The 27,629-nt window shown below is 45.9% G+C and overlaps 1 protein-coding gene across 3 annotated transcripts; it reads left to right on the forward strand.

The window, feature by feature from the left end:
- The first annotated feature begins 948 nt into the window (after nt 1-948).
- On the forward strand, nt 949-27,629 carry LPAR3 (lysophosphatidic acid receptor 3). 3 transcript variants are annotated; one of them, XM_060276772.2, is made up of 4 exons: nt 949-1,456; nt 12,757-12,801; nt 14,675-15,431; nt 24,292-27,629. In XM_060276772.2, exons 3-4 carry the CDS (start codon nt 14,696-14,698, stop codon nt 24,618-24,620), a joined length of 1,065 nt encoding a protein of 354 aa, XP_060132755.2. In that variant the 5' UTR covers nt 949-1,456; nt 12,757-12,801; nt 14,675-14,695; the 3' UTR covers nt 24,621-27,629. The 3 variants fall into 3 exon arrangements, with proteins under 3 accessions (XP_060132755.2, XP_034979029.3, XP_088529981.1); XM_088673855.1 differs by lacking the exon at nt 949-1,456 and adding an exon at nt 4,193-4,442; XM_035123138.3 differs by lacking the exon at nt 12,757-12,801 and having other exon boundaries at nt 951-1,456.

Consider the following 27,629-nt stretch of genomic DNA (forward strand, 5'->3'; position numbering starts at 1 on the left):
AGTTCGCTTCAGGTTAAGTACGCTTCAGTTTAAGTACTCCGCGGACCGTCTGGAATGGATTAATCCACTTTCCATTACTTTCAATGGGAAAGTTCACTTCAGGTTAAGTACGCTTCAGGTTAAGTACAGACTTCTGGAACCAATTACACTCATACCTCAGGTTAAGTACGCTTCAGGTTGAGTACTCCGCGGACCCGTCTGGAACAGATTAATCCACGTCCCATTACTTTCAATGGGAAAGTTCACTTCAGGTTAAGTACGCTTCAGTGTAAGTACTTCACGGACCGTCTGGAATGGATTAATCCACTTTCCATTACTTTCAATGGGAAAGTTCGCTTCAGGTTAAGTACGCTTCAGGTTAAGTACAGACTTCTGGAACCAATTGTTTGTAAACCGAGGTACCACTGTATGTGGGGTTTTTTGTCAGCGTCGCTTGTGTAGGTTCTCTGCTGTTTGTTTGTGTTCCTTTGGTGGTGAGAGATGTTGGGGTTGGCCTAGGATATGGTTGTTCATTTGTGGTTGGCTGTGGTGGTCTTTGTTTCGTGTGTGAGTGGGGTGAGTGGGTGTATTGGATCAGGTTAGCCATATTGATTTGTATGCTGTTGGTGGAGTTTTGTCGGTGTCTTGTTGGGCTGTGTATGTGATAAAGGGGAGCCATACCAGGGTGAAGCCGTCTTCTTCTATTTGTCCCCGTGTCAGTTTCATCTTATTAAACACGGAGGCCGAGGAAGTTGGAAGTACCTGTTGGAGGTAAGAAGGTGAGGGCAGGCCCAGGTCTCGGTGGGGCACTGCCCCCTTTGCCCTGGAGGGTTAGTCTTCACTGAGTATGCACGCATGTGGAGTGCGGGGAGGGGAGAAGAAGAAGAAAACGTAGAGGAGGAGCAGGAGTTTTTCACTCGTGGTGGAAAGTGGGTGGCTGTGAGGGACTGATCCAGCCAGCCAGGGGCTGGGAGAGGAGGAGGAGGAAAGAGGCGGGAGCAGGCAGGGAAGCGAAGCAGCAGCGACTGGGCTTTCCCGGTGCCGCTGCTGCCCTTGCGCCTTGCTCCTTATTCACTCGGGAGGAGGAGCAGCGCAGCGTGAAGCTCCTCAGCCCTCCGCTTGCGAATGAAACCATAAAAAAACCACCGAGGGCCCAATGGGAATGGCCTGAGAGCTGCAGGTTGCGAAAGAAACCGCGCGGCTACGTTCCCAGCGCCGGCCCAGAAGGCAGCCTTGACCGACGGAGGGCGCCTCGGCTCGCCGAAGGGTTCCCCGCCCTCGCGCCGCCTTCGGTGGGGGAAAGGAGGCAGCCCACGGCGGCGGTGGCGGCTATCGCCGCCAAAAACTCCACCGTGCACTGTCCGGCTTGACGGGAAGGAGCCAGCGCCGGAGAGCGAGCGAGCGGGCGGCGTGGCGCGTGCCAGCCGGGCATGTGGGCAGGCAGCAACTGAGGCGCGCGCGCGCGCGGACTGCTGTGGTGAGTGAGGGGCTTGCGCCCTGCCGTGAGGAGAGAGGGGCGGGGAGTGGGGTAGGGAAGTAATGGGGGGGAGAGAAGGGTGACTGACACGCCTGCGGTGTGGCTCCCCTCTCGGCGCCTTTTCCACTTGTGGAAGCGGGGTCCCCTTGGGAAGCTAGGAACTGCCAGGGGATCCGGACTCGGGCGCCGCCGCCGCCACCGTCTTCTTCTTCAAGCGCCTCTGGCTTCGCGCGGAGAGGAAGCTGTTGCTTAGCCCAACAGCGTCCGCCGCGGTGCTGAGGCGCGCGCGCGGAGGAGGGTGGACAACGTACAAAGCAAGGAAAAAGAGTTTTCTCCGGGGAGGTGGGGAGCGACAGGACAGCGGGGATCGGGAACGCGGGACCCCTCTCTCTGGAGTTTGGGCCACGGAAGGAGCAGCTTCCCTTTTTCTCCTAGCGATGCTAGCACAGTTGCAAAGCTAAGCAGGGTCCGGTGTGGCTCCAAGTTGGATGGCAGACCGTGCTGCGAGATTCCTGCATGACTTGATGACCCTTATGGACCCCTTCTAACTCTGCAGTTCTATGATTTGCTTGCTTGCGCTCTCCCTCTGAACATGGGTGTTGCCAGGATTTATGTTGGGGGGGGGGACACAGTGCCGGATTTACGTGTAAGCTAAACAAGCTATAGCTTAGGGCCCCACTCTCTTGGGGGGGGGGCAAAAAAATTAAAGGAAAAACAACAACTGGATGTACATTTCCAAAATATAAGATAAAAAACAAATAAAATAAAATAAAACCAACATACAGCGTTTGTGTATTGTGTAGGCTCCTATGATGTAAGTAATGTGCCCCACTTGCTAGCCTGCTCCCTAAGGACAAAGGACAGCTGGACATATAAAGGGCCCCATTAACTTCAGTAGCTTAGGACCTCATCAAACCTAAATATGGCGGGGGGGGGGACAGGACACCCACCTGTCGCCCTCCTCTGTCTAGCAGATTCAGAATGAAATGTCTCAACAGCAGTTGTTTCAAATTACTTTCTTTTGAACCCAAGGTAGCTCCGAAAAATCTGTCAAAAATCTTCCTACAATTTCCAAGTACAGTACTGTATTTTTATTTTTATTTACCGTATTTACTGTACTTGATTTTTGTGGTGGTGGTGGGTCAGCTGCCCCCTTCCTCCCCTGGCTATGCCCATGCTTATGGGTGGTGCTGTTTGGGGGATTGGGCCCTGCCCGGACAGAGTGAGAAAGCGTGAGTGAACAGCAGGGCCGGCTCTAAGGCAAGGCTGGGTGGCGCAATGCGTCGGGCCGCCAGGGGGTGCTGCTAGCCGCGCTGCACCCGCCAGACAGCCGTGCTGGGAAACGGGGGGGGGGCGGGCGCCTGAGGGATCTTTGCACCACGGCGCCAGGGCACCAGATACGCTTAAGACGGCCCTGGTGAACAGACAGAAATGGTAGCTGCTCCTCCTGGGAGAGTTCCTGGGGTCACATTTCGCTCCCTCTAGGTGACCCAGCTAGAGCCAGGCTTCCTTTCATCACTGTGCAAAAAGAGAAGGCTTTTTCCCCAGCAGGTAGAGCAAAGATAGGAACCTGTGGGCCCTTCCAGACTGGCAGCTCCCAACTTTCCTAACCATGTGCCATGCTGGCTGAGGCCGATGGGAGAAGTTTGATCTGAAGGGCCACAGGTTTCTTCACCTTTGAGGCAGAGCCTTCCAGCAGTGCTGGATTTATGGCAGCGCAGGCGGGACCCCCCGCCCCCCCCAGGGCGCCGAGCCAAGGGGGCTCAGAATAATAACGAAACCTATTTATCATATTGGGTGTGCGTGACAAATTTTGTCCTTGCTCAGGTTGCCCTATTACCAAAATCCGCCCCTGCTTTCAGAGGGAGAGGGCAGGTGTGCAATTAGAGATGGGAGCAGCCGCAACCTGCCCTTGCCTTGTTAGCAAAGCTGGCAGGATTGCCAACAAGGGAAGAAAGAACTTCTCATCACTACTACCACCAAGAAGAAGTGTGTTTAATTTAACGTATGGACTTCAGAGTTAAGTGTATCATTACAGCAGGCAATTGCCCATGTTCATACACTCATGTCTCTTGGCTACTAAATGCCTGTTGGTTGTTGTGACTGACTCTGATGCAGCCAAGCGAGCGGAGATGTTTGGATGTGGTTTTTTTTTGGGGGGGGGGTAATCCTCATCCCCAATCCATTGAACGCTGCCATTTCGATTTTCCTTTGCAACATGTTTGGTTCCGATGATGCCATTCTGGCATAAGCTCTTACATTTGCTTTATTCATCCAACCGCCTTGGGGCCAACATATACCGTAAGTGCTTTCTCCCCCCCCCTCCCTCTCCCTCTCTCTCCCTCTCTCTCCCTCTCTCTCTCTCTCTCCCTCTCTCTCTCTCTCTACCCCCCCCCCCCGTTTGCAGTTCCTGCATCCATCATTTGACTGCAGTGCTAATCTGGCTAGAATGCACATTCACTGTTTTGTTTTGTTTTTTAATCCAGACACTGGGTCCTTCCAGACGGTTGCTAATTTGAGGGTGGTATTCAACCACATACTGTACTGGCAAATTCAGTTTGTGCAGTTAAAGTGGACGTGCTCTTGCACAACAGAACTACTGGCAAATGCTCAACAAACAGCTGATGTTGTATAACCTCCCTGCAAACTCTGTCCAAACCAATCAGAACGAATGCTCAATAAGTTAGGGCTGTCTTAAGTTAGGGCTACGGCGCTGCCTTTGTTTTTGTGCTGAGTACCTTGTCCCAGTCGCCTTTTCAATCACTTTGTGGTTCCAAGCAGCTCACTTCATGGGCAGACAGTAGCACTGGAAAAGGCTGAATCCTTGGCTACTGGAGAGTGGAAAGAATTTCAATAAGGCTCCAACAATGAGAGATAATATTACTAACAGGAGTGGGACTGCCTTCTTTCGGGATATATGTTTACAGGAGCGCCTGGACAGCCAGATATATTTAAACCAGGATCCAGTCATAATCCTGGGTGACTTGTAAGGCTGAAACCTAATCATTCATTTGGGTGATTGCAGACTGGGATTTAGCTGGGGCCCTTCGTTGCATTGTCAGGCCGCAGATAAAGATGCAAAGGGTTGGCTTCTTCCCTTATCTTAGACCTCCCTTGTGACAATCAGAGGGCGGCTCTTTAAGGAACGGTGTCCCTAAGGATGAGACTCTCTTTGTCAGCCATGCAAAGTATTATACACTTAAGCAGCCGTGCTCACCTAACCTCTGTACCTATATTCATTTGGAAGTTGGCTAATGGTACATAACATAAAATAATAATTGTGACTACAACGACAACAACAATAATGCCAATGAATTCGTGGCAATCCTTTCCATTTACTGTTGAGCGGGAAGGCTAGCAAATGGACGTACTGTAATTGATTATAAGCCAGAGTTTGAAGTCACTGAGCCTTGTGGGCAAATACCTGTTGCAAGGCAAATTGTTGGCTAATTGATGCATGAAATAGAGTGGCACCAAGTGGAGATTAAATGCTCTAAGGTTTGCCACTGCTGAGGCCGATAACAGTGATGAGTTCACTGTGTTATCAAATATAGCCAGGAGCTAAAGTCTCTCTCTGTGTATGTTTTGCTACTTGCATTGTGTCTATCCTCTAAACTGCTCTGGATTGGAGAATGGTTCTGAGATTTTCCAAATTAAGGGTGGGTGGTGTGTAAATGACCTAAAAAAATACTAAATAAAGTACATGCTTGCCTGAGAAATTTTTAGTAAACCTCTTGAAGATGTAACACAATACTTGCAGCCTGTGGTGGCTTTTCATTGTAAGTGTGTTCCTGGGGATGGCTGCTGGATATTACTTCTTTACAGCATTAATTGCCCCTTCACTAAGGGTGGATCTACACACGGGGGCGGGGCGCTATAAATAAGACAGAAATTAAATTTTTATAACAAAAGGGGGAAAAAACACCATGTAAAATCGCAAAGAATGTTTTTTGCTCTCCAGCGCCATCTCATGTTGCATGCTTATAATGCATTCAAAACGCTGTTTTCTGACTAATGTAGCTGAGTCCTAAGTCTGGGAACCAAGCTAGATGTGATGGCAGTGGAACTGTCCGTTTAAACAGGGCTCTTTTTAAACAAAAAGGGGACAGAACTTGGCAGCATAATTAGCTGGCCTCAGGGATTTTGGGCTTCATTCCTTGCCTGCAGCTCACTTGCCTACAGTCTATGTCTTAAGGTGCTCCTTTTCCTCATTCCAGCTGTGAATAAAGTGTTTGGAGAGAGAGTGCAGTGAAGAGGCAGGCATTGGTTTGGGTCAGGAGTCGTCATCCCTCGTGCACATCATCCTTTTGCTGCTGAGCATATTCTTCCTGCCTTTTTTCTACATCAGGATTTGCACAGATTTCATAGAGCTGGAAGGTACCACAAGGACCATCTAGTCCAACCCCCTGCAATGAAAGGAATCTTTTGCCCAACATGGGGCTCAAACTCACGACCCTGAGATTAAGAGTCTCATGCTCTACTGACTGAGGTACCTGTGGCCAATGGGCCAAATGTGGCCCCCAGTTCCCTCTGGCCAGATCTCATCATAGCCCACATTCAAGCTGGAATACGCCCCATACTATGGCAATGATGCACGTTTGCATGTTTGCCATGGTGCAAGATAGGCTGGCAGGTGGAAGCGTCTAGCTTTTGTGTGGCTTGATTGCAACCTCCTTTGCAAAGGTGAGAGTCACCGCCATCGTTCCACCCACTTTTGCTTCTGATTCCACCCACTTCGCCTCTGGCCCTGCCAGCCGTTTGCTTCTGACGCTCAGAAGGTTATTTGTGAGAAAAAATGTGGTGCTTCAGCTGAAGAAGGGTCCCCACCCCTCTCCTGGTTCAAGAGGGCTTAAGAGAACAATTCAACAGTATAAACCTTTCCACTTTAAATTACATGCCCTTCATTCTTCCAGTGTAGTAAGAATAAGATTTTGCATACAGCAATCTGAACAAGAGTACTTCCAATACTGTTAATCTGTGTCAGAACAGTTGATGTTATCTTTATTCTTATTTATACTTACTGGGGTAGCAGAAGATTAGTCACACGTGAAAAAAATAGTTTCAACTGGTCGAAAAATTCTCCACCATGAGAAAGGATTCAGAATTGCTTTAATATGGCAGTCTTCCATGACATGTGACATTGGTAACATGCATGGCGTACATTTAAAGCACATGCCTTCCCCCAGAGAATTATGGGAATTTTGTTTACCCACACAGAGAAAGCTACAATTCCCAGCACCCTTGGCAAACTACAGTTCCCAGGATTCTTTGGGGGAAAGCCATGTGTGGTGTGGATGTGCCCAACCAACTCAAATGAAGTTTTTCAGTTATCAGCTCCATTGATATTGGACTTTTTAATGTATCTCACCTGTGATTGGGATTAAGATATTGTCTGAAAGCTAAAGCAACCACAGCCTAGGAACATTCTGAATTAAAATTCTACACCACGTGACACATTCTCCAATGAAATATTCTGGATGGCTCATCATAGCTGCCAAGTTATCCCTTTTTTTAAGGGATTTCCCCTTATGCTGAATAGGCTTCCTCGCGAGAAAAGGGAAAACTTGGCAGCTATGTGGCTCATTCCAGATACTTAATTATGCAATGTGTGAAACAGAGGAAAACATGCTTGAGCTAGTGCTTATGGCTATTGATAGCAACATGGGTATTTTTATCTTTCCTTTCTTTATAAAAGTTTTGGATGTGCACTGGAAAGCGAAATGAAAATATACCCCGTACCGGGCTGCAAATCCTAGATTTGTCTAGGTTGGACTCTTATTTTACTTTCAGTCCACTGTAATCAGGACATTTCAGGGACTTTGAAGGCGGCTGCTCGTGGCTTTATGAGATCAAAAATCACTTTGGCTCTTTTCCTGCTTTCAGAATGCAAACAACGTTTGCAGGCATGGTTGATGTAACTTTTGCACTGGCCCAAATATGCATGCACAAACTCCTGTAATGAGGGCAGTGTAGCTATAGGAATACCGGAGGGGCTGTGTCCCCGCCCACTCTGCTCCTCAACTCCCCACCAACCCCTCCAGAAGACACTTTTATTTGCTGAATTATCTGCCCAATCATCCCCACAGAGCCAGTGTGGTCATGCTGTGCACCACACTGCAGGGGCGCCAAAAAATGCTGCAGAACGGAGTGCAGGATTCGAGGCTGGGATTCAAACCTGTGACCACCTGGGATTCGAACCTGTGACCACCTGGGAGGCTGGGATTCGAACCTGTGACCACCTGCATGCAAAGCAAGATGCACGGCCATTGAACTATGGCTTCTCCAGGTGTACAACCCAGTTTCTGAGCATGGAATGTCCGCTCTGGATCTTGGCAAGTGTGTTTTTGCTTTCACAGATCAATGAAGCTGCTCTTCTGAAATCTTTTACACTGTTTTTTTGCGGGGGTAAGCTTCCTTTGCATTGTGTTCCCAGTACGAAGAGTAGCAATATCTTTGCAACTGATTCTGTATTGAACTGTCTAGACTAGAAAAGAAGAGGCTGAGATATGGTGACTCTGCACAGCTGTGTATTGTTTTGTTGGCCGACATATTGAAGTATCTAGTCACCCCAATCCAGTAATCTCTGCTGACTTCCAATCCTGCTCTCGGTGTATACTGCCCGGGTGGAGAGCAAAGCTTAAGGGGGAAAGGATATGATGATGACGAAAGGAGTTGGTACATACATATTTAGTAAATAGTATAGAGACCGGCTTTATAATGTCTTAAATGCTGAGATTATTTCCTCATTACAGGCTGAGCTGCCAACTCTTTCTTTAGTCCTCGACTCCGGGAGTCTTTAAATGAAAGCTTTGTCATGACGTTTTTAGGTTTGATGCCATGTATAGACTTCCTAAACCGTAATTTCAGAAGATCTTAAATTATGAAAGCCTCCAGAGTCTAAATTTGTGGTAACTAGAGATGTACTGGGTGTCTGCCCTTAACAAGTTTTAGCATGGCTGCAATAGCTTTGAACTAGAGGAGTATGGTACAGAAATGGCCCACAATGTCTAACATAACGTTGCATAATGTTGTCTTTCCATGTGTGGTTTGCCTCTGTTGACTTTTAATTATTTACTCACGCCTGGGAAGTAATAAAGTGATGATAAGACACACTTGTGGACTGCTTTTCACTTGGGTTATTCAAAGGTATCTTCTGTACAATATATTTAAATAGTAGCAGTATTCAATAGACATTGTTACGATTGGCCAACACACCAATCAAACTGACTTGTCAGATGTTATGTGATTATGGTCAAATATTATCCAGTCTTTCATACAGCTGACGATGCTTGAACAATTGGGGTTTTGCCTACTTGGCAAAAGTGCCTTTGAAAACCAACTTTAAAAAAATGCTGTTGCTTTCCATTATTTCTGTTTATAAATTTATTTTTCCTATTATTATTATTGCTCCTGGCACACTTTCATAGGTAGTTATTTTTCTTGGAAATGTTAATAAATATTGCACAAAGTATTTTCCCCCTAACTCTATCTTTTTATAAATTATAGAATCATAGAATTGTAGAGTTGGAAGGTACCCCAAAGGTCATCTAGTCCAATGCCCAGCAATGCAGGAATCTCAGCTAAAGAATCCATTACAGATGGCCATCCAATCTCTGCTTAAAAACCTCCAGGGAAGGAGAGTCCACAACCTCCCAAGGGAGACTGTTCCACTGTTGAACAGCTCTTCCCGTCAGAAAGTTTCCCCGTATGTTTAGTCAGAATTTCTTTTCTTGTAACTTGAAGCTGTTGGTTTGAGTCCAGCCCTCCAGAGCAGGAGAAAGCAAGCTTGCTCCTTCTTCCATGTGACAGCCCTTGAGATATCAGTGTGTGTGTGTGTGTGTGTGTGTGTGTGTGTAATCCAGAAATGTTTTGTGTCTTCATTTTTACCAGAAATCTTTCTTATTCCAGCGCAGGAAAGATATACTTACAGTATCTTTTCTTCTTCTTCTTAAAGAGTAAGCCTGCATGTTCTAGTGTAAAAAAAAAAGGCCATTAATTTTGTGAACCAGCACTCCATCAGAGAGATCCGGTTGTAAACCCTTTCCCTATAAATCAATTTGCATTTTGCATTGTTACACTAAGTGAAAAGTTAATGATTCATTGCTGTGTGTATAAGATGACCACATTATTTGTGCTTGAGGGTTTCCCATAGGCATCTGGTTGACCACTGTGAAAACAGGATGCTGTGCAAGAGGGGGCCCTTTGGCCTGATCCAGCAAGCACTTCTTTTATGTAAAAGGAACATTATCAAACCCCAATCAAAACGTTTGTCTTCATATTTCACATTTATGTTGTTGTTTTCTTGGCATTCTTGGTAGCTCCTCTAGCTCCATGCAGCTGCTTGTTCCGAGTTCCCTCTTGACTTAAAAGGTGTGATCGCACCCATGAGCTTGGCCATGTTGCTGAGAATGCAAAGGACACTAATCCTCATAGCTCAGGCTTCCTCAACCTCAGCCCTCCAGATGTTTTGAGACTACAATTCCCATCATCCCTGACCACTGGTCCTGCTAGCTAGGGATCATGGGAGTTGTAGGCCAAAAACATCTGGAGGGCCGAGGTTGAGGAAGCCTGTCATAGCTGCTTCCCATCTCCCAATTTTGTAACTTGGGAAGGCTCCTTATCAAGTCAGGGGGTGAAATTCAACATTGCACTTGTTCCATCTGTGCAATCTGTGCACACACACACACACAACCTTACATGCTGTTTTAGGGGTTCTGCACCCACCCCCGAAGCCGTTTGCAGCGGATGTGGGTGGCATGAAGCACTACTGCGCAAGATGAGCACCTTTATAGAGATAATGTCATTATCCATTGCGCACTTCAGGACTTGAAATGCATGTGGAGTGGTGAGACCCACACCTTCAGCTAAAATCCTGATCCGTGGCTTTGTGAGAATACAGCAGAAGCAAAGCAGGAAGTTGAGTACACAGTGTCTGCAAAGAACAGGCAGCATGTTCTTTTTCCTGTGAATAACAATGCAGGCGAGGTGTTTCTGCCATGGGAAAGTCCTGGTGAGGCATTATCTACAGAATTACCCAGAGTGCTGAAAACTAGACGGGACAGGGATTGCTTATACCCTCCTCTGCAGTAACATAAGTTCCACCTAATCTTAAAGGCTGTGCACTGTGGAAATTTTTAATTTTTTTTTAAATTTTTAAATTTTAAAAATAAACTTTATTTATTTTTTGCAAGAATTTACAAAAAAAATTGCCATCCCCCAACCAAAAAATATAGTAAGCAATAATCAAAAATTATCGCAACCTAACAAAAAAATACAATAAATAATAAATAATCTTTGCTGAATCGAAAAGCAATTTACATCTCATCATCCACCCCCACCACCCACCCTATTGTGTTTTCCAGCCAGTCTTATATTGCGCCTTTTTACTCTTCCTTTACTCAAATGTCACCAATGTCAGACCCTCCAAGTGTCCCTCTTTTCCAGGGACAGTCTTGGATTTACAGCAGCCGTCCCGGTTTCTGATTTGATCCTGGGATGACCTGCTTTTCATTAGGACTTCCCTAATTTCACTGGAGAAATGTTGGAAAGTATGGAGTTATGCGACCCCCCCTGAGCCAAGGAGATAAGTAACTGTACAACCTTTAGAAGACGTCTGAAGGCAGCCCTGTATAGGGAAGTTTGTTTGAATGGTTTATGCTTTATTATGTTTTTATATATGTTGTTGGAAGCCTCCCAGAGTGGCTTGGGCGACTCAGTCAGATGGATGGAGTCTAAATATTGTTGTTGTTGTTGTAGAATAGGATGAAATGTCTCATCAGAGAAATGTTGGAGGTTATGCAATATGGGTATTCAGGAACCATTTTGCACACAACCACTTTTTGAAATATGGCAACCCTAAACTAGCCTAGAAAAGTCAAGTGAGGGTATATAAAAGTGTGTTGGGGGCAGAATCTCGACTAGCTATATTTGCCTATATTCACCATGTTCGTGTAGGCTCCACTACTCTGTTTGACTCAACCCTTTAATTCAAGGGAAGCCAGCATGGTGCCTGCCAGATGTTTTGGACTACAGCTGCTACAGTCCCTGACCACTGCCCATGCTTTGTGGGGCTGATAGGGAGCCATAGTCTCACATCTGGAAGGCAGCATGTTGGCTCCCCTTTGCTTCAACTGCTAGTCCATTTGCAGGACAAGGCATCGGACTTCCAATACCCCAACACATATAAATAAGAGACAAACGAGGCTGGTTTTTTGGGTAAAAACAGGCCACAACTTTATTGAATACAGGTGAAATAGGTTTGGCTTGGGCATGGGGCAATCTAAATACTTCCAGCCCACCTGCTGGAGGTGATGCTTGGTCAATCCAGGAGGGGGTTCCTAAGACTTACATCAAATAGGATGACCCCCACAGGTGTCACCGTCTGGGGGAGTGCCTTCGGCCCCAGCCCCCCTGGGCACATGGACATGACCACTCCCCCTGGATCCCTTTAACGGGATACCCCAGTGTTTGGAGGGGCAGGCGGGGACTGAAACCTCCCCTCCAATCCAAAACATGGGGTTGCCCCAATGCTCAACCACCAGAGGTGGGCAGACTTGGTAAAACAAGCGTGCTGCTTTGATGAAACAAGCACACAGGTCTGAACACGACGACAGCAGCCTAACTCCCTGAAATCCAAAATAAGGCTGTGGCCAAAACACAAAGGACTGCTGCTAGTGAACCGAAGTGGATGAGCAGAGTGTGTGGTTCTGGAGGGTGAGGGAAGAAGGGGTAAAGTGAGATGAAATTAAGGGGTGGCAGAGATTTTTCGTGGAATCCCACAATGAAACAAATGAGACCGTCCTTTTCCAACCTTGCGATTCTTCCTTGGGTAAAGAGGAGCATGTGGAGATGAGCTCCAACGGTCATGGAGGTCCAGAGCTCTTCCTCAAAATGGAAGAGGAGCTCCAAAGGCTAGCAGCTAGTCTTTGATTCAGTTGTTCTGAGGCCCAGAAAAAGGGCCAAAAATGTTTGCGTTGACTGACCCAGGGAAGGTTAACAGCACACATGTGATTCTTGACATGGTTGTTGGAGGCCTCCTTCCTCTGTTCGTTTGCCTTGGGCAAGGCTTTATAATTGGGTTGCTCAATCAAGCAAAGCATCCTCTCTGTTTATAGGGCTTTATATCCCAATGAGACTCCTGCCCTCTTTGTCTGGCCCTCAGGACTCTCCCCAGACCACACCACTTCTCCTGAGGCCATGTCCCTCAGCAGTCTTGCTTCACAGCCTCCTTGAGTGTTTTTTTTTTTTTTGCCTGACTGGAATGTGCCCTTGAACTCTGATGATATCTTTTTCTTGCCTAGATGAAGGATGAGAGGTCTGTGTAGAAACCAGCATATGATACAAAGGTAAATTGTAAATTTGTTGCTCAACCCACGTTTGCCTCTGGCTCTGCACAAAAGCTTGTCCAGAAACAAAAAAATGCAGTCCTCTGGCTAACACAGGTTCCCTCACCATTGGCTACTGCATTCCTTCCTCTTCCTTTAAGTCTTCAAATTCTGAAGTTCCCTCACAGGGAACCTGATTCTTCATGCACTTGCCAACACACTGTTGACAGGAACAAGAAGAGGACAGGATCAGACTGGTAAGGAATGAGCAACACTAGTGCTATTTGAGTAGCTATAGCAACTAGGGAGGAAAATTTTGAGTTCTATGATTCGCAAGTGATAGAGGGATAAGGAGAGGCCTTAGTTACATTAATTGGGGCAGGTCTGCTGCTCTTCACAAAAGTAATGGCCTACCTGACTCAAAGGTGACGGCTTCAAGCTTAGCAAAGCATTCCCGTCTTGCACCTTTCACCGCTGTGTACCAGAAGGGACTTCAGCAGGTTTACCTGGCATTATATGCTCCACCTGCTGAAATGCCATCTCCTGTACTTGGAGTGGACAGAAGGTAGGGTGGTAGATCTTTGGATGATCTGAAGTTGACCATCGAGGATGCCGGACTCCCAGTATTTAACGACAACGACAACAAAATGCCCCCATCCCTCCACATTACAGTGCTGAGATGAAGGAAGCGGAAGCAAAGGTTACAAGGATTGGATTGTTGTGTGGAAGAGCTGCAAGGTCCATTCAGTTCTGGGATTTAGAACTATTTCCTGGTCGCAAAGTTCTTTAATTCTAAGTGGACATCTTTTGTACCTGGCTCCAGTTAGATCTTGGGGTTCAGTAGGGGGCTGTGAAATGAAGTTGATTCTCACACGCTGAAGGCTGCTCTCACCTCTGTTCCACACAGCTGTTAGAAGTGTGAGAGCTCTGCTAATTTTTTTCAACCGACCACCCATGCACTCTGCAGTATAAACTGGGAGGAATGGAGAATCTGGGTGTCTGTGTCACAATTAGCACACAGTGTGCACATTTTAAGTTAGAAATGGCGAGCGATGCCTGCTTAGCTGACTCTCGTGTGCCTAAATAAAGCAAGCAACCTAGCAGAGTGAAAATTATTAGCTAGCATACAAATCATAGAGAATATATGCAAATATACATAACAAACATGGCTCCTGGTGAATCAGAAGTTGCTTTTAAGGTTGCAGCAGAATTGCCACTTTTTAAACATTGCCACTTAAACATTTGATTGATTGATTGTCCTGAAGGGTTTCCAAATGTTTCCCCTGAGGCTTGGAGGTTCTTAAAGAATGGGATAGGACTCCTTAGTAAAGCTAGAAAAGGCTCAGGTACCTCTTACTCAACGCTTCAAATATATGTGCCTGATATTGTGACCAATACAGTGGGATAGAAATGTAATAAATTTAGAAAATTCCATGTGATTAAATCAATGGATGGGACATTTAATTACATAAATAAGCCATTTGTAAGGGCATTTATATAGTTAATTTACACTCCTATATTAACGAGCACTCAGAATGTCTTGCCATAAAATGACAAAGTGTATGTGATTCTTTTGGAAGAGCATTGAATATGCTTGGATCTGGATTCTGACACATGGCTTGCTTGTGGCGTGTAGGAACTCTTAAAACAGGGCATGTCCACATAAGGACTCCACTTAAAAACACCAAGGTTCTGAAACTGGAGTAAAAAGCATAAATGTGCGCATTAATGGATTTAGCTTGCCTGCTTCTCATAACCTGTGTAGTTGCATAATTTGACTTTCGAAGGTGAGAAATATTTGTTTGGGAAAGCTCCCTTAGCCATGGCAATTCCAAAATGGAAACCACTCCTAGCCTCCATTTTTTACCTTCCTTTCTTTTCTCTCTCTCCCTAGGATGCCATACTCTAATCCAGGATGAATGAATGTCACTATGATAAACGCATGGACTTCTTCTATAACATGAGTAATACGGCCACAGCAGATGAGTGGACAGGGACAACTCTCGTCATTGTGTTATGTTTCGGGGCCTTCTTTTGCCTCTTCATTTTCATCTCCAATTCACTGGTCATAGCCGCTGTGGTCAAAAACAAGAAGTTCCACTTCCCTTTCTACTACCTGCTAGCCAACCTAGCAGCTGCGGACTTTTTTGCAGGCATTGCTTATGTATTCTTGATGTTCAACACCGGCCCAGTCTCCAAAACGTTAACCGTTAACAGGTGGTTTTTGCGACAGGGACTTCTGGACACGAGCCTGACGGCTTCTCTGGCCAACTTGCTAGTAATTGCCGTTGAGCGCCACATGTCTGTTGTTCGGATGAGGGTCCACAGCAACCTCACAAAGAAGAGGGTCACCTTTTTCATCTTGTTGATCTGGGCCATAGCTATTTTCATGGGCGCGGTGCCCACCTTGGGCTGGAACTGCCTCTGTGACATCTCAACCTGCTCTTCGCTGGCTCCTATTTATAGCAGGAGTTACTTGATATTTTGGACCGTCTCCAACCTGGGGGTTTTCTTCATCATGGTGGTGGTGTACATAAGAATTTACATGTATGTCCAGAGGAAAACGAATGTTTTATCTCCGCACACAAGTGGATCCATCAGCCGCAGGAGGACTCCAATGAAACTTATGAAGACAGTCATGGCGGTCTTAGGTAAGAGGATGTGGAGGGCAGATGTGCTTGTGTTGTATCGTCGTCATTCAGTTTGAGAAGGATGGTAGATCTTGGTTGAGCCATCTGTGGTTACATTTCCAGTGATGAGGGCCCACTTGGTCCTCATCGTAGGATGGGGGCTCTGGGATGGTGGGATGGAAACTCACCACGTGTCTTCAGCTGCAAGAGGGTGTTATTATTCCATGCTTCATCCTTTCTCTTGGATCTATGTTTGTGGTGCCATGGGAGGGCTACACAGCCGTTGACCTAATGCTTGGCCTTGGGGCTGCTTATGAATCATTAGGCTGCTTATGCATAATAACCAGCTTTAGTTTACAAAGGTACCGGTAAACTAGGCATTTAAACTGCAGGTGGAGGATGTATCTACCTGCAAGCTTCTTGTTCACTACATCCAAAAAAATTGAGACGGGTTCAATCTACTCCATAGGCCCTTTAACCTTTTTTGTGGTTATCCTTTTAGCTACAGTTTTAGGAAGGCTATAGGATGGGTATGATTTGAGTAAAATGGAGATGGGAGGTAGGGGGTGGAATTTGGGGATTTTATTAAGTGCTTTTTACCGCAATCTGGGTGTCACCACTGAGGGGGGTGACAAAATGTGGGATGGCACTCACCGCAGGGCCTGCAGCACGCCCGAGCCATGCGTCTCTCCTGGGAGTGACACTGTGGCTTGGGCACCTGCAGGCTCCGCGCTGCCCCAAACGGTCCGCCCGCTGCCTCCCCCTCAGCTTTGGGCAGCTGAGTGGGAGGATGTAAGCAGACTCCTCGGAGGCCCCGCGGAGCATCCTGCCCTGGCTCACCCCACCCCGCGGGTAGCTGGCCCCACCCCTGGGCACAGGGCACCGCGCCACCCCAGGCACCCGATCGGCTTGCTCCGCTGCTGGGTTTGGTCCCCTCCAACTTGAAATGCAGTCCTTTTAAGTAAGGCCATTCTAGTATCTCTCTGGTGGTTTATTGGCACTATGATAGATCTCAACTTCCCCTGTTTATAAAGCATATCATCTTCCACCCATTTCCACTCTTCCCAGAGCTCATTCCCCTCATAATTATTTTTGCTCTGTCCCTAGTACCCAGGATCTGAAAACCTGCTGAGATGGAGCCTCTACTCTTAATTACTGGCAGGTGAACCCTGTCCCGTGATTGAAAGACTCTGAATACTTCCCTGACATAGTACCTTCTTGTTTATTTTGGGCTACAACCTCCTGTTGTCCTTGGCCATGCTAACTAAGGGGCTGATGGGAGTTGTAGGCCAGAACATCTGGAGGGCACCAGGTTGAAGGTTGGGGAAGGCTGTTATACAGAACGCCTTTATATAAGTCATCCTCCTGCTCCCCCCCCCCCACAAAAAAATAAAATCTAGTATTGAATTTTCATTCTCACCTGCTTGGGCATCTACAATGCGCAGTGCAAATATTATAACAGTCAAGGAATGTTAAGTGAGATGAGGTGACCCTGAGCATCTCACAGTGGCTGTTATTCATGTTGCAATTGCCTGTCAGGCACCGAATAGCTTCTTTCATAACCATGCCATGTCCTTTTCACAGGAGGTAACAAAAGAAAGCATTGCTCTGCCTTGGGGGAGACCGCTACTGACCCTATTGTAACATTGCAAGATATCTGTAACATGGAGGACAGCTTCTCTTTTCATAGTCCGAATGCTTCGCCCATTTATCTATTGAATGCCGTGCCCAAGGACACTGCTGCTTAGGTCTGGCTTCAGAATTGCTCTTCTGTTTTCTTGTAGCGCAACACAAAGTATGTGTGGGAAAGGTGGAGGGGGACGGGGACCCAGCTATTAGATCTAAACAAATACATTGTGGTTGACATAGTGAATTCAAAGTAGGAATTGTATTCTACAATGCAGCTGTCCCATTGCAAGGCACGTTTGTTTTTCCACTGGGTCAATGCGGCTGACTTTAGTAGATACAAAATTATAGATTTGGGTAGACCAGTCCCCCCCCCAAAAAAACCTTGGGGCTCCAGCTGCTTTTGGACTACAATTCCCATCACCCCTGACCGCTTGTCCTGGTAGCTAGGGATGATGGGAGTTGTAGTCCAAAAACAGCTGGCGACCTAAGTTTGGGAAACACTGGGGTAGATGGACATAGCAAGCTGCCTTATACTGAGTCAGACCATTGGCTCATCTAGTTCAGTACTGTGTTCTCTGGCTGGCAGCAGCTCTCCACGGTTTCAGATGGGGTTCTTCCCAGCCCTAACTGGAGATGTTAGGGATTGAACCCGGGACCTGTTTTATGCAAAGCACACTTAATATTTTACCACTGAGCTATGGCCCTTCCCCATATATTATTGACTACTACCATTGGTAGGAGGTAACACAATCTGTTTGCTCAAAGCAAAATCGTTAAGTGCATTCTGGGAGGTTAAAAATCCCCCCATGCCTCTCCCTTTTCTTCCCTGGGTGGTTTCCATTTCCTCTCCTTCTTTTCCCTGCCTGTTTGGACATGCAGGGAGACAGGTTACAGGACAGCAGAACCAACACAGTACCAGCAAAAGCTTTGCTCTCTCATTCACCAAATCCTACGCATCCATAGCATCAAGATGTGATTTGAGCCATGGTTTGTTCAGGCTTCTTAGCCCCATGATTTTTCTTTGGGAATGCCAAAATCACAGTAAAAAACAACACCTTTCTCTTACTGCTGAGTAATCCACAATAAATGACCACACTTCTGATATCAAAGAAAGGCTTTCTAAAGTTAGAGGGTATGGGAGTTTCTTTTTAGTGACTTTTTAACTATACTGTACTATGTACTTACACTAAACTGCTACGAGGAGCAGGTTACAAGTGGAAGAAGAGCTTTATGGTTTGGTTGTGTGTATGTACCTAGATATTTGTATTTCAGGGGCTTTGTGGTTGGTTGGTTGGTTGGTTCATGTGTGTGTGTGTGTGTGTGTGTGTGTGTGTGTGTGTGTGTGTACATGTGCACAGATACATTGCACCTCCCATCTCCTGATGGCTGGAACATGTCCACTGTGAGGGGTATATCTTCAACCCCCCTGAACTTCCTCTTTTGCGTGGCAATGTCCCCACCTCCACCCCGTGGAAATAATGACACATGAGACATCAAGTAAGGTTAATAGGCAGAAAAGGCCACAACTTTATTGGTTACGGATGTTGAGCGGTATTGGCTTAGGCATTGGACCCTAACTGGCTATATCTGACCCCAGCCCGTGTGCTGGGAGTCCGGGAAAGGTTAACCACAGTCAAGGAGCCCAGTGATGCACATCGACTAGGAACTTCCGGCCAGCTTTTGCTGTATCTTGGCTGTGACCTAGACTGTGCGCTTTTGACTTTTGTCAGTGGGGAATCCTTACTTTGAGCTAACTTTTCTCTGCAGAGCCTGAGGCCGCCTGATTCCATTTCAGATTGCGGTGCCAATCAGGGACCACCAACGTGTTGCCCTCCAGATCCTATTAAGACTGCTACCCCTGTGCTACAGTGTGGCCAGGGAAAAGGGGCTTCAAACCTAATTCTGAAAACTTGTAGTGGCAATTGGTTTTTATTACATAGTTTTTAGAGATACCTGAGCAGGAAAGCAAGTAGAACGAATACCCAACAAGCCTTCCTCAAATAAGTACTGCTAACAAGAATCGCAATTGCCTCTGGATGAAAGGTTCCCAATGCACATATTTGCACTGATTCAAGTATGTTTTGCTGCCTTTCGGTGGGAAAGGAGAGCCCGCTGGTGCAAACCGCTTGTAAAATAATGCACTGCCGTGACTTCACCCAGCTCATACCGAAATGGATGGCAACGCTCTCCATAAATTTTGGCAGGGCCAGATAAGGGCTTAGTTTAGCAGTAAGCTATAGCCTATTAATTTGCTCAGGAGAGCAGCATTTTCACTCCAGTCAGACGTCATGCCAGTTGCTTTTCAGATGTTTCTGATTCCTTCTCCTATTATGTTGGGAGATTAGAATCTAGCTGGGTTTCTTTAAATGACTTGTTTCCACTCTCTGGAAACTACGTATTTTAGTCGCATTGCCTTCCATTTATTTTGAGTGCCTTCCTTTAATCTGAAATGGCTTTTGTTTTCTGGTTGTCAACCGTTGAAGATGTTTAGGCTTGTAGCTTGTGCGAGAATTCATTTTGTATTTCCATTTCCTAGAAAACAGAAATGGTTTTGCATTATTGACAATCTGCCTGCTTCTTAATGTTCCAGTGTGATACCAACAGCTAGATTACAAGAACCCTTTCTAGGTTGCTTTTTTCAGCATCCTGTTTTCCAGAGCGGCCAACCTGATCCATAAAGAAGGGCTAGCTGACCCTCTTATTCTACTGCTCTCCAGCAGCTGGCATTCAGAGACATGATGCCTCTCATCTTGTTTTACCGTCACCAATAGTTGTATCCTCCTCTCCTACACAAAAAAACCTATCCAATTACTACATCTTGTGGTGGTGAGTTCCTTGGCTTAGCTGTGCTCAGTGGGAAGAGGCACATCCTCTTTCCTGGCCCACATCCCCACATTTCAGCTTTATTGGTTGACCCCGTGTTCCAGTATTCCGAGAAAAAGAAGAAAAACTCTTATCCGCTCATTGTCTTATTATTATGATCGACTTGCAAATATTTCCACCAAGGGAATTTTATCATGTGCTCTCATATCTTTGGATAATGATAGCGGTCTTCTTGGGAGGCTTAACCAATCAGGTGGTAGAGAAATTTAGATAACGCTAGACAGACAGAAATTACTTGCTGTGGTTGCTAGTTCCATTGGCCTACGTGTGCAATGTCTGTGTTACTCTTGACCCTTGGACAGATAGGGGAGAGCCCTATCATCAACCCTTTTGTTCTTCTTCTTGCTCTTGTCCCCTTGTGATTCCCTGCTCCCACTTGAGTTTCCCTTAAGAACACAGCATGGATCCCAACCCACAATTTCATAGTCCCCAGCTTTTTGTTTGTTCTTGATGTGATCAGATCCAGATTTAGCAGAAAGTGACCCAGATAACCGCTTGTCTATTCAAGTATCCACTCAACAGATGCTTTTAATGGTTGTGTTGTTCCCTGCTTTTTTCCTCTGAAATGAAGCCTAAAGTTGTTAATAAGTACAATTAATCAATTGCACAAGTAATCAATGAATAGAGGCACAGTGGTCGAATGTGCACGTAATGTCAAACCATGGTTTAGTGCACAAGCCTTTGCAAACCTAGGCGATACTTTGGACTCAAGCACTCCCCTCTCATGTTACCCCTGCAGTTAGGAGGCAGAAATAAACCAGCATTCAGTTGCACTTTAAGCAAGCCAGGTGATCAGGAATTCATTGTGCTTTCAGTTTCATTCCTTGCCACAAGCCAACTTCAAACAATGGGTTGATACGAGGCTGGCTTGTTTAACAAGTAGATGTTTTAAGAGGCGGCTGGATCATGATATAGAGGTTTATAAAATAAAATACAGTGGTGCCTCGCTAGACGAATTTAATTCGTTCCACGGGTCTTTTCTTATAACGAAAAATTCGTCTAGCGAATCCCATAGGAATGCATTGAATTTTTTTTGCCCATAGGAACGCATTAATTGAATTTCAATGCATTCCTATAGGAAACCGCGATTCGCTAGACGAATTTTTCGTAAAACGAATTCGTCTAGCGAGGCAACCTCCACTAGAAAAAACCTTTCGTTAAGCGGAAATTTCGTTAAGCAGGGCATTCGTTAAGCGAGGCACCACTGTATTTTCTTCCTTCCTTACAATAGTAGAACTCAGGATCACCTAATCAGTTGACTATAGGTTTGCAGGCAAGAAAATAAAGTATATCTTCATGCAATGTGCTGTTGTCTCATGAAATTCACTACTCTTCCATAATCTTCTAGATTCTCAAAGGTCTGTGAGCATGGTCAGACCTCATTGAGCTACACATCCATGGTGGAAAGGTCTATTTAGCCAGTGCAGCTACAGTCGTACCTTGGTTTTTGAACAGCTTAGTTCTCAAACGTTTTAGGTCCCGAATGCCGCAAACCCAGAAGTGAGTGTTCCGGTTTGGGAACTATTTTTGGAAGCCGAACGTCCGACAGGACTTCTGTGGCTTCTGAACATTTTGGAAGTCGAACAAACTTCCGGAACGGATTCCACTCGACTTCTAAGGTATGACTGTAAATGGAAATGTCACCTATGATACAAATTCACATCTAAGGATGAATAAGGAGGTCATGTTGAGTGAGCTTTCAGAGGTCTCCTGTTGGCTGCTCTTAAAAACACTGGACAGGACTGAATGGATCTTTTGTCTGATCCAGCAAGACAGTGTTGTTGTTTTTTCATGTTCTAGATGCTCCACTGCATGTAGCTTGTGCAGAAGCATCCCAGTGAAAAATGCAAAGCAGCCTTTTGAAAGGAAAGGAGGTGACATTCCAGGCAAGTCCACACATGACCTTGGTTTTTGCTAAGCTGAAGAGTGATCGGCAGTCTGTCCTAACATGCTTATATTTGAACAGAAATGATGCTTGCAGATACCAAAAAGCAAATAAAAGGTCTCTCTCTTCGTATAAATTCGTATCGCTTACGTCTATATAGCATACACTGACATATTTTGTATTGTGCAAATGAACTGAGTGGCTGTTTGAAAAATGATTGAGATGTACTTGGCCTTGGACTTGTCCTGTACGTGGAATGCAGGGAGGGACAGGGCAGAGCTACACCATACAGTACATTTAAAGCACCTCAACCCCCCCCCCCAATCCTGTAGTTTTCACCTCATAGAGCTACAGTTCCCAGGATTCTTTGAGGAATGCCATGTGCTTCCAATGTTTTTTGGGTAGGAGTTTTGAATGTACAGCATTGATCTGCCCACAGTTAGGTCTCACCGCCATATGCATTTCTTACAATGCCTGCAACACTGATGGGGGATTTGAAATTCTTCAAAGCTGCCCATTTCAAGGTGACTGCAGGATTGTAATTTGAACTCTTGTCCCTGTTCAGATTAGGTTTCCATTGCCCTACGTTTGCATGGTTTGTGGGCGGGGAAACAGAGCACTGGCATAACTTGCTGGAATATTTCTTTGCCGGCTTTAGGGGAGAAGAGAAAAGGCTTCCTAAAATGTAAGCTTTTGTGATTTTTTTTTAAAACAACAACAACAACACATAAATGGGCAGCACTTCCTCTGTGCGTCTTCTGTAGCCTGCCTTTTGTGCAGAGCTGTAATTTTCCTATTTTTGTAAACTAGGCAGCAATTGTGGCTTGAGCTAAGCACATGCTGGTTTGTGCGTTAGCTCTGGCCTCTCTTTCTCTCCTTCTCTTTCTTTCTCTTTTTGCACTAAGAAGCATGGAATGACAAACTGGCAATGCCGGCACCAGAGATGAAAGAGCGATACAATTAGCCTGTTCCATAAATATTAATTGAGTTTGTCTGTTTTACTGTGTGGTTTTAGTCTTTCTGATTTGTTAGTTGCTCTGGGAACCCAGCAGGGCTGAAGAGCAAAATACAAATTTAAGAAATGGAAGATATGCAGTGCTCGTATGTGGTGGTTCATAGATTCTGACCAACATCACCAACCTGCAGGCTTGGCTGGTCTGCACATTGTTCCGGGTGCTTTGAGACAGGAGCAAAATATTGTCAATGGGCTGTTGCACTATCACAAATGGGTGATGGACCACAGTTTCTCTCAACTTACTGCAAGAAAGAAATTCGACTTGGTTTGCATTTGAAGGTGAACTTCCCAAATTTGCACTTTTTGAAACAATGCTCAAATCGAAACACAGCCATCCTTCAAAATCCAAATTTCTCTAAATTTTGCAACGTGGTTTTCCATACATATACCAGGGTTGTCAAGGTCGGGGAGAGGATGAACCAGTGTTTGTCTTGAGCAGCAGCTGCCTCCTGCAGTAGCAGCTGTGAGGGAGCATCCCATGGTCTCTCCATGGCCGCTGCTGCCAGCTTCCTCCCTTGGGCAGCTCGTAGCAACTGCTAGAGAGCGGGCAACGAGGTGAAGAGGCTGCCATCGCCAGCAAGGCCCAGTCCTGCTTAATGTGCTGGCTATGAGAGGCAGGCAGAGGGTAGGGCTGCCCTGGGCGGGAAGAAAGGGGGAGTGGAGCAGAGCACTTCTTTTAATGCTTTGTGTGTCCACATCTAAGCCTGCTCCTTTCTAATATTTATGTATTGGTATATGTTTTTTTTCTTTTTGTAAATCTACCAAAGAATAAAATAAAATCTGGATTAAATAGTTTTCTCAAGACAATGGAGGGTGGGTGTTCTGTGTCCCATTGGTGTTGTTGTTGTTTAGTCGTTTAGTCGTGTCCGACTCTTCGTGACCCCATGGACCATAGCACGCCAGGCACTCCTGTCTTCCACTGCCTCCCGCAGTTTGGTCAAACTCATGTTCGTAGCTTCGAGAACACTGTCCAACCATCTTGTCCTCTGACGTCCCCTTCTCCTAGTGCCCTCAATCTTTCCCAACATCAGGGTCTTTTCCAAGGATTCTTCTCTTCTCATGAGGTGGCCAAAGTATTGGAGCCTCAGCTTCACGATCTGTCCTTCCAGGGAGCACTCAGGGCTGATTTCCTTAAGAATGGATAGGTTTGATCTTCTTGCAGTCCATGGGACTCTCAAGAGTCTCCTCCAGCACCATAATTCACCACTACACCCATTGGTGTAGTGGTGGTGGAAATGCTCTGTGGCAGGGGGAGATCTGTGTGGCAAAAAATGGGAGGTCGAAGGGGGTCAGTTGAGGGGCAAGTGAGAAATGTTCCTGTTTTCATCTGAGGAATATCGGAGGCTCTGTAGTCCTTTTTGTCTTGTCCTAAACCCAAATGCTTAATGCAGCACAATACAAACAAACAAACAAATTGAAGCAAACAAACACATCCATTCTCTCTCTCTGCTTCCTTCTCTCTCTGATAGGTGCCTTTGTTGTGTGCTGGACTCCTGGCCTCGTTGTCCTTCTTCTCGACGGCTTGAACTGCACTCATTGTGAGGTACAGAACGTGAAGCGGTGGTTCCTCCTCCTGGCCCTTCTGAACTCTCTCATGAACCCCATCATTTACTCGTTCAAAGACGACGAGATGTCGAGCACAATGAGGCGCATGATCTGCTGCTCTTTTGAGGAGAGGCCTGAGCGCCGGTCTTCGCGGATCCCCTCCACGGTGCTCAACAGGAGTATGGACACCTCTAGTCAATACTTAGAAAATGGCATCATCCAAGGGACGATCAGTGGCAAAGGAAACACCTGAGCTGCACTCTCTCGTTCTTCCTCCTTAAGAAGTGGACTGTGGCTTGTGCGGCGGATGAAAGTGGACCGAGCACTGAACCAGCCGAGTTCATGAAATCCCAGAACAGCAGAAGTACATGTTCTGTGTGCCAGGAAACCCAAATCCCAGGGTGGCCTGACATCATTGTAAATAATTATTGGATTGGGGGGGGGAATATGCTGGAAGGGATGGAGAAGAATAGAAGGAGCGGACTTACTTTGCAGTGTGTGTTTTTAAGTTGGAAAACTGTACAACCAGCATTGTGGAATTCATCCTTCTTCAGAGGCCTAGTTAACACTGTGCCTGGCATATACGACTACAGACTGCTGAGATGAGGCTGGTTCTCACATCTAAATGCTTATCTATCTATATCTATTATCTATCTATCTACCATCTCCACATAGAGAACTAGGATATCAGGGAGAAGAGTTGTAAACTAGCTTTCTGACTCATGTTTTAATTCTCTATGTGGATTTTTTTTTATTTTAGTTGTTGTATGGAGGGCTATTCAATACTGTGAGATCCAGACCAAAGTAGCAACCTGTCCCTACAGATGTTTACATTGAAGTATGTGCCATTTTGCTCAGTGGGGGTTTGCGTCCAAATGATATGCATTGCTTTGGATTGCAGCCCTAAAGCCCTAGCTGGGACCAAGCAATGGGAGCTCACCCCATTGCAGGGATTTGAACTGCCGGCCTTCTGATCGGCAAGCCCTAGGCTCTGTGTTTTAACCCACAGCGCCACCCACAGAGACATAAGCAAGAATATATGTGCAATTTGTGGTTTATGGATTGAATCCTTTCAGGTTAGTGAGGGGAAAACTTCTTGCAAAGGCATGGGGTCATACCTCTTGTTATTTCAAAGAATTTTTTAATGTGCATAGATTAATTTTCACACTGTACTTTTTAAGTGGTTTTATCTCCTGTGGACTGTGTGTGAGATCAGTGGTATGCTTCAGGCGATGGTCCAGAACTGTAAATAAATGCAATGCTTTATTTCTGAGTTTGGGTACCTCATTGTTTGGGGGGACCACCTTCAGACACTGGGATTCTTCTAGAAGCAATACAGGGACCTTTCCCTCTAAACGCTGCCAGAAAACAGGACCAGAATTTGCCACCTCCCTTGGGGAGAGAAATACCACTTCTTATTAGCATGTGCTAATTTATTCAAATTCATGAATGTTTAAAATTATGCATCTCCTAGGATTGCAAAATAATAGTATGTCAAATGAGAGAAAACTGCACTTTCTCTTCTTGCATGTTCCCTGCATGAAAACAAATATAAACAAAGTTCCAGGCCGACTTAGGTCTGGCTTAATAGCATGCCTAAACCAGTCCATCAGCCCAGTATTTTCCTCTTACTCAATCATTTTGCAAGTAGGTGTCATTACCTGTGTTCAGAGATATCTGCAGCCACTGCTGCCAAATAAGTAGCACCAGGGCATTGTGGCAAGAAGAATTAAGACAGGAATTTGATATTAGATCTCCTGGGGCCCAGCCGATGAAGGCTAAGCCTTGAAGGAATGATGCCCATTGTTCATGATGATACAGATTGCCCAATTCCACACAGCTAGCTACGTAACTTAGAAGTGAAAAACAACAACAAGGCCAGCCTACGGTGCAATGTGAAAATCTGAAAGCCTAATTGCAGGATGCCCCATTTCTATTTTATTAAGCATGTCATTGGCTTGCATTAGCGTAACAAAGATCTAAAATTGTATACATCTCTGTGTCAGTCTGCTGCTCTCATCTAATACCTGTGCACGCCCTTGCAGGTCCAGTTTCTCCTGACTGCCATATCCCTCACTATTATCCTATAGCATCACCAACCTGTCTCTCCGTTTCAGGTGCCTGCTGTACAAAGATCACATCATCTCTCATGATGAATTTTCATCCTCTGATGGCGGACATTTGGTGTGCCACCCGCCCACAACTCCCAAGCCTCCCCCAAGCTGTCAAAACGAAAGGGGAAGGGGGGAATGCCGCCATCAAAGCGGCGCAGCTCTCCCCTTACCCCGACGGCTCAGGGTAGGCTTGGGAGTCACAGGTGGGCAGTGCGCCAAATGTCACCCACCTCAGTGAAGACACCCGGGGTGGTCCGCCCCCACCTATATAAAAACATAATTAAACATTTAAAAACTCCCCTAAACAGGGCTGCCTTCAGATGTCTCCTATAGGTTGTATAGTTACTTATCTCCTTGGCTTGGGGGTTGCATAGCCTCCAACATTTCTCCGATGAAAATAGGGACGTCCTAATGGAAAGTGGGACATTCCGGGATCAAATCAGAAATCCAGGACTGTCCCTGGAAAATAGGGACACTTGGAGGGCCTGGTCTTTCCCAGCCCTGCCAGGAGATGTCAGGGACTAATCCTGAGACTTTCTGCATGCAGGGCTCTACCACTGGAATCTGTGCAGCAGGTGGGGGTGGGGGCAGGAAGTCTCAATTTCAAATATTTGGCTGTGCTTTCCAGCAAATAAATCACCGCTGACTGCCATGTAGGACTCGCTCTGGTAGGAGGACATGGTTTGTTCTTGATCAACCAGCATGCAAAACTTTTTTTAATGCTGAGAAACAAGGCTGAAGGATAGGGTGGAATGAGCAATTGGCCCACCCTATGACTTTCCCCACATTTACTACCCTTGGCCAGTGATAAGATTTCTTGTTCCTTAAATATGCTCCATGAACATATGCATGGCCTTGCTTCTCTCCCTTGGCTCAAGCCCTCCTCAAAACCAACGTTTTGTGTGTGGCATTTGTCTTCTTAAATTTCCTAACCAAGCTTTAAGTACATATCAATGAGACTTGTCCACGTTCTTCCCTCCCATTCTCTTGTCTGTTGTTTCCTTTGTCTGTGGTTTCCATTGGTTTGTTTCTGGTTGTAAACTCCTTGGGAGCAGGGACTCATATATGTTGCCTGTGTAAATCTTTAAGGCGCCATCATGCACACTGATGGTGCAGCATACGGAAATAAAAATATATCCATGCTACAA

Source organism: Zootoca vivipara, chromosome 7 (genome assembly GCF_965207765.1).
Source record: "Zootoca vivipara chromosome 7, rZooViv2.hap1.1, whole genome shotgun sequence".
Lineage (NCBI taxonomy): Eukaryota > Metazoa > Chordata > Lepidosauria > Squamata > Lacertidae > Zootoca > Zootoca vivipara.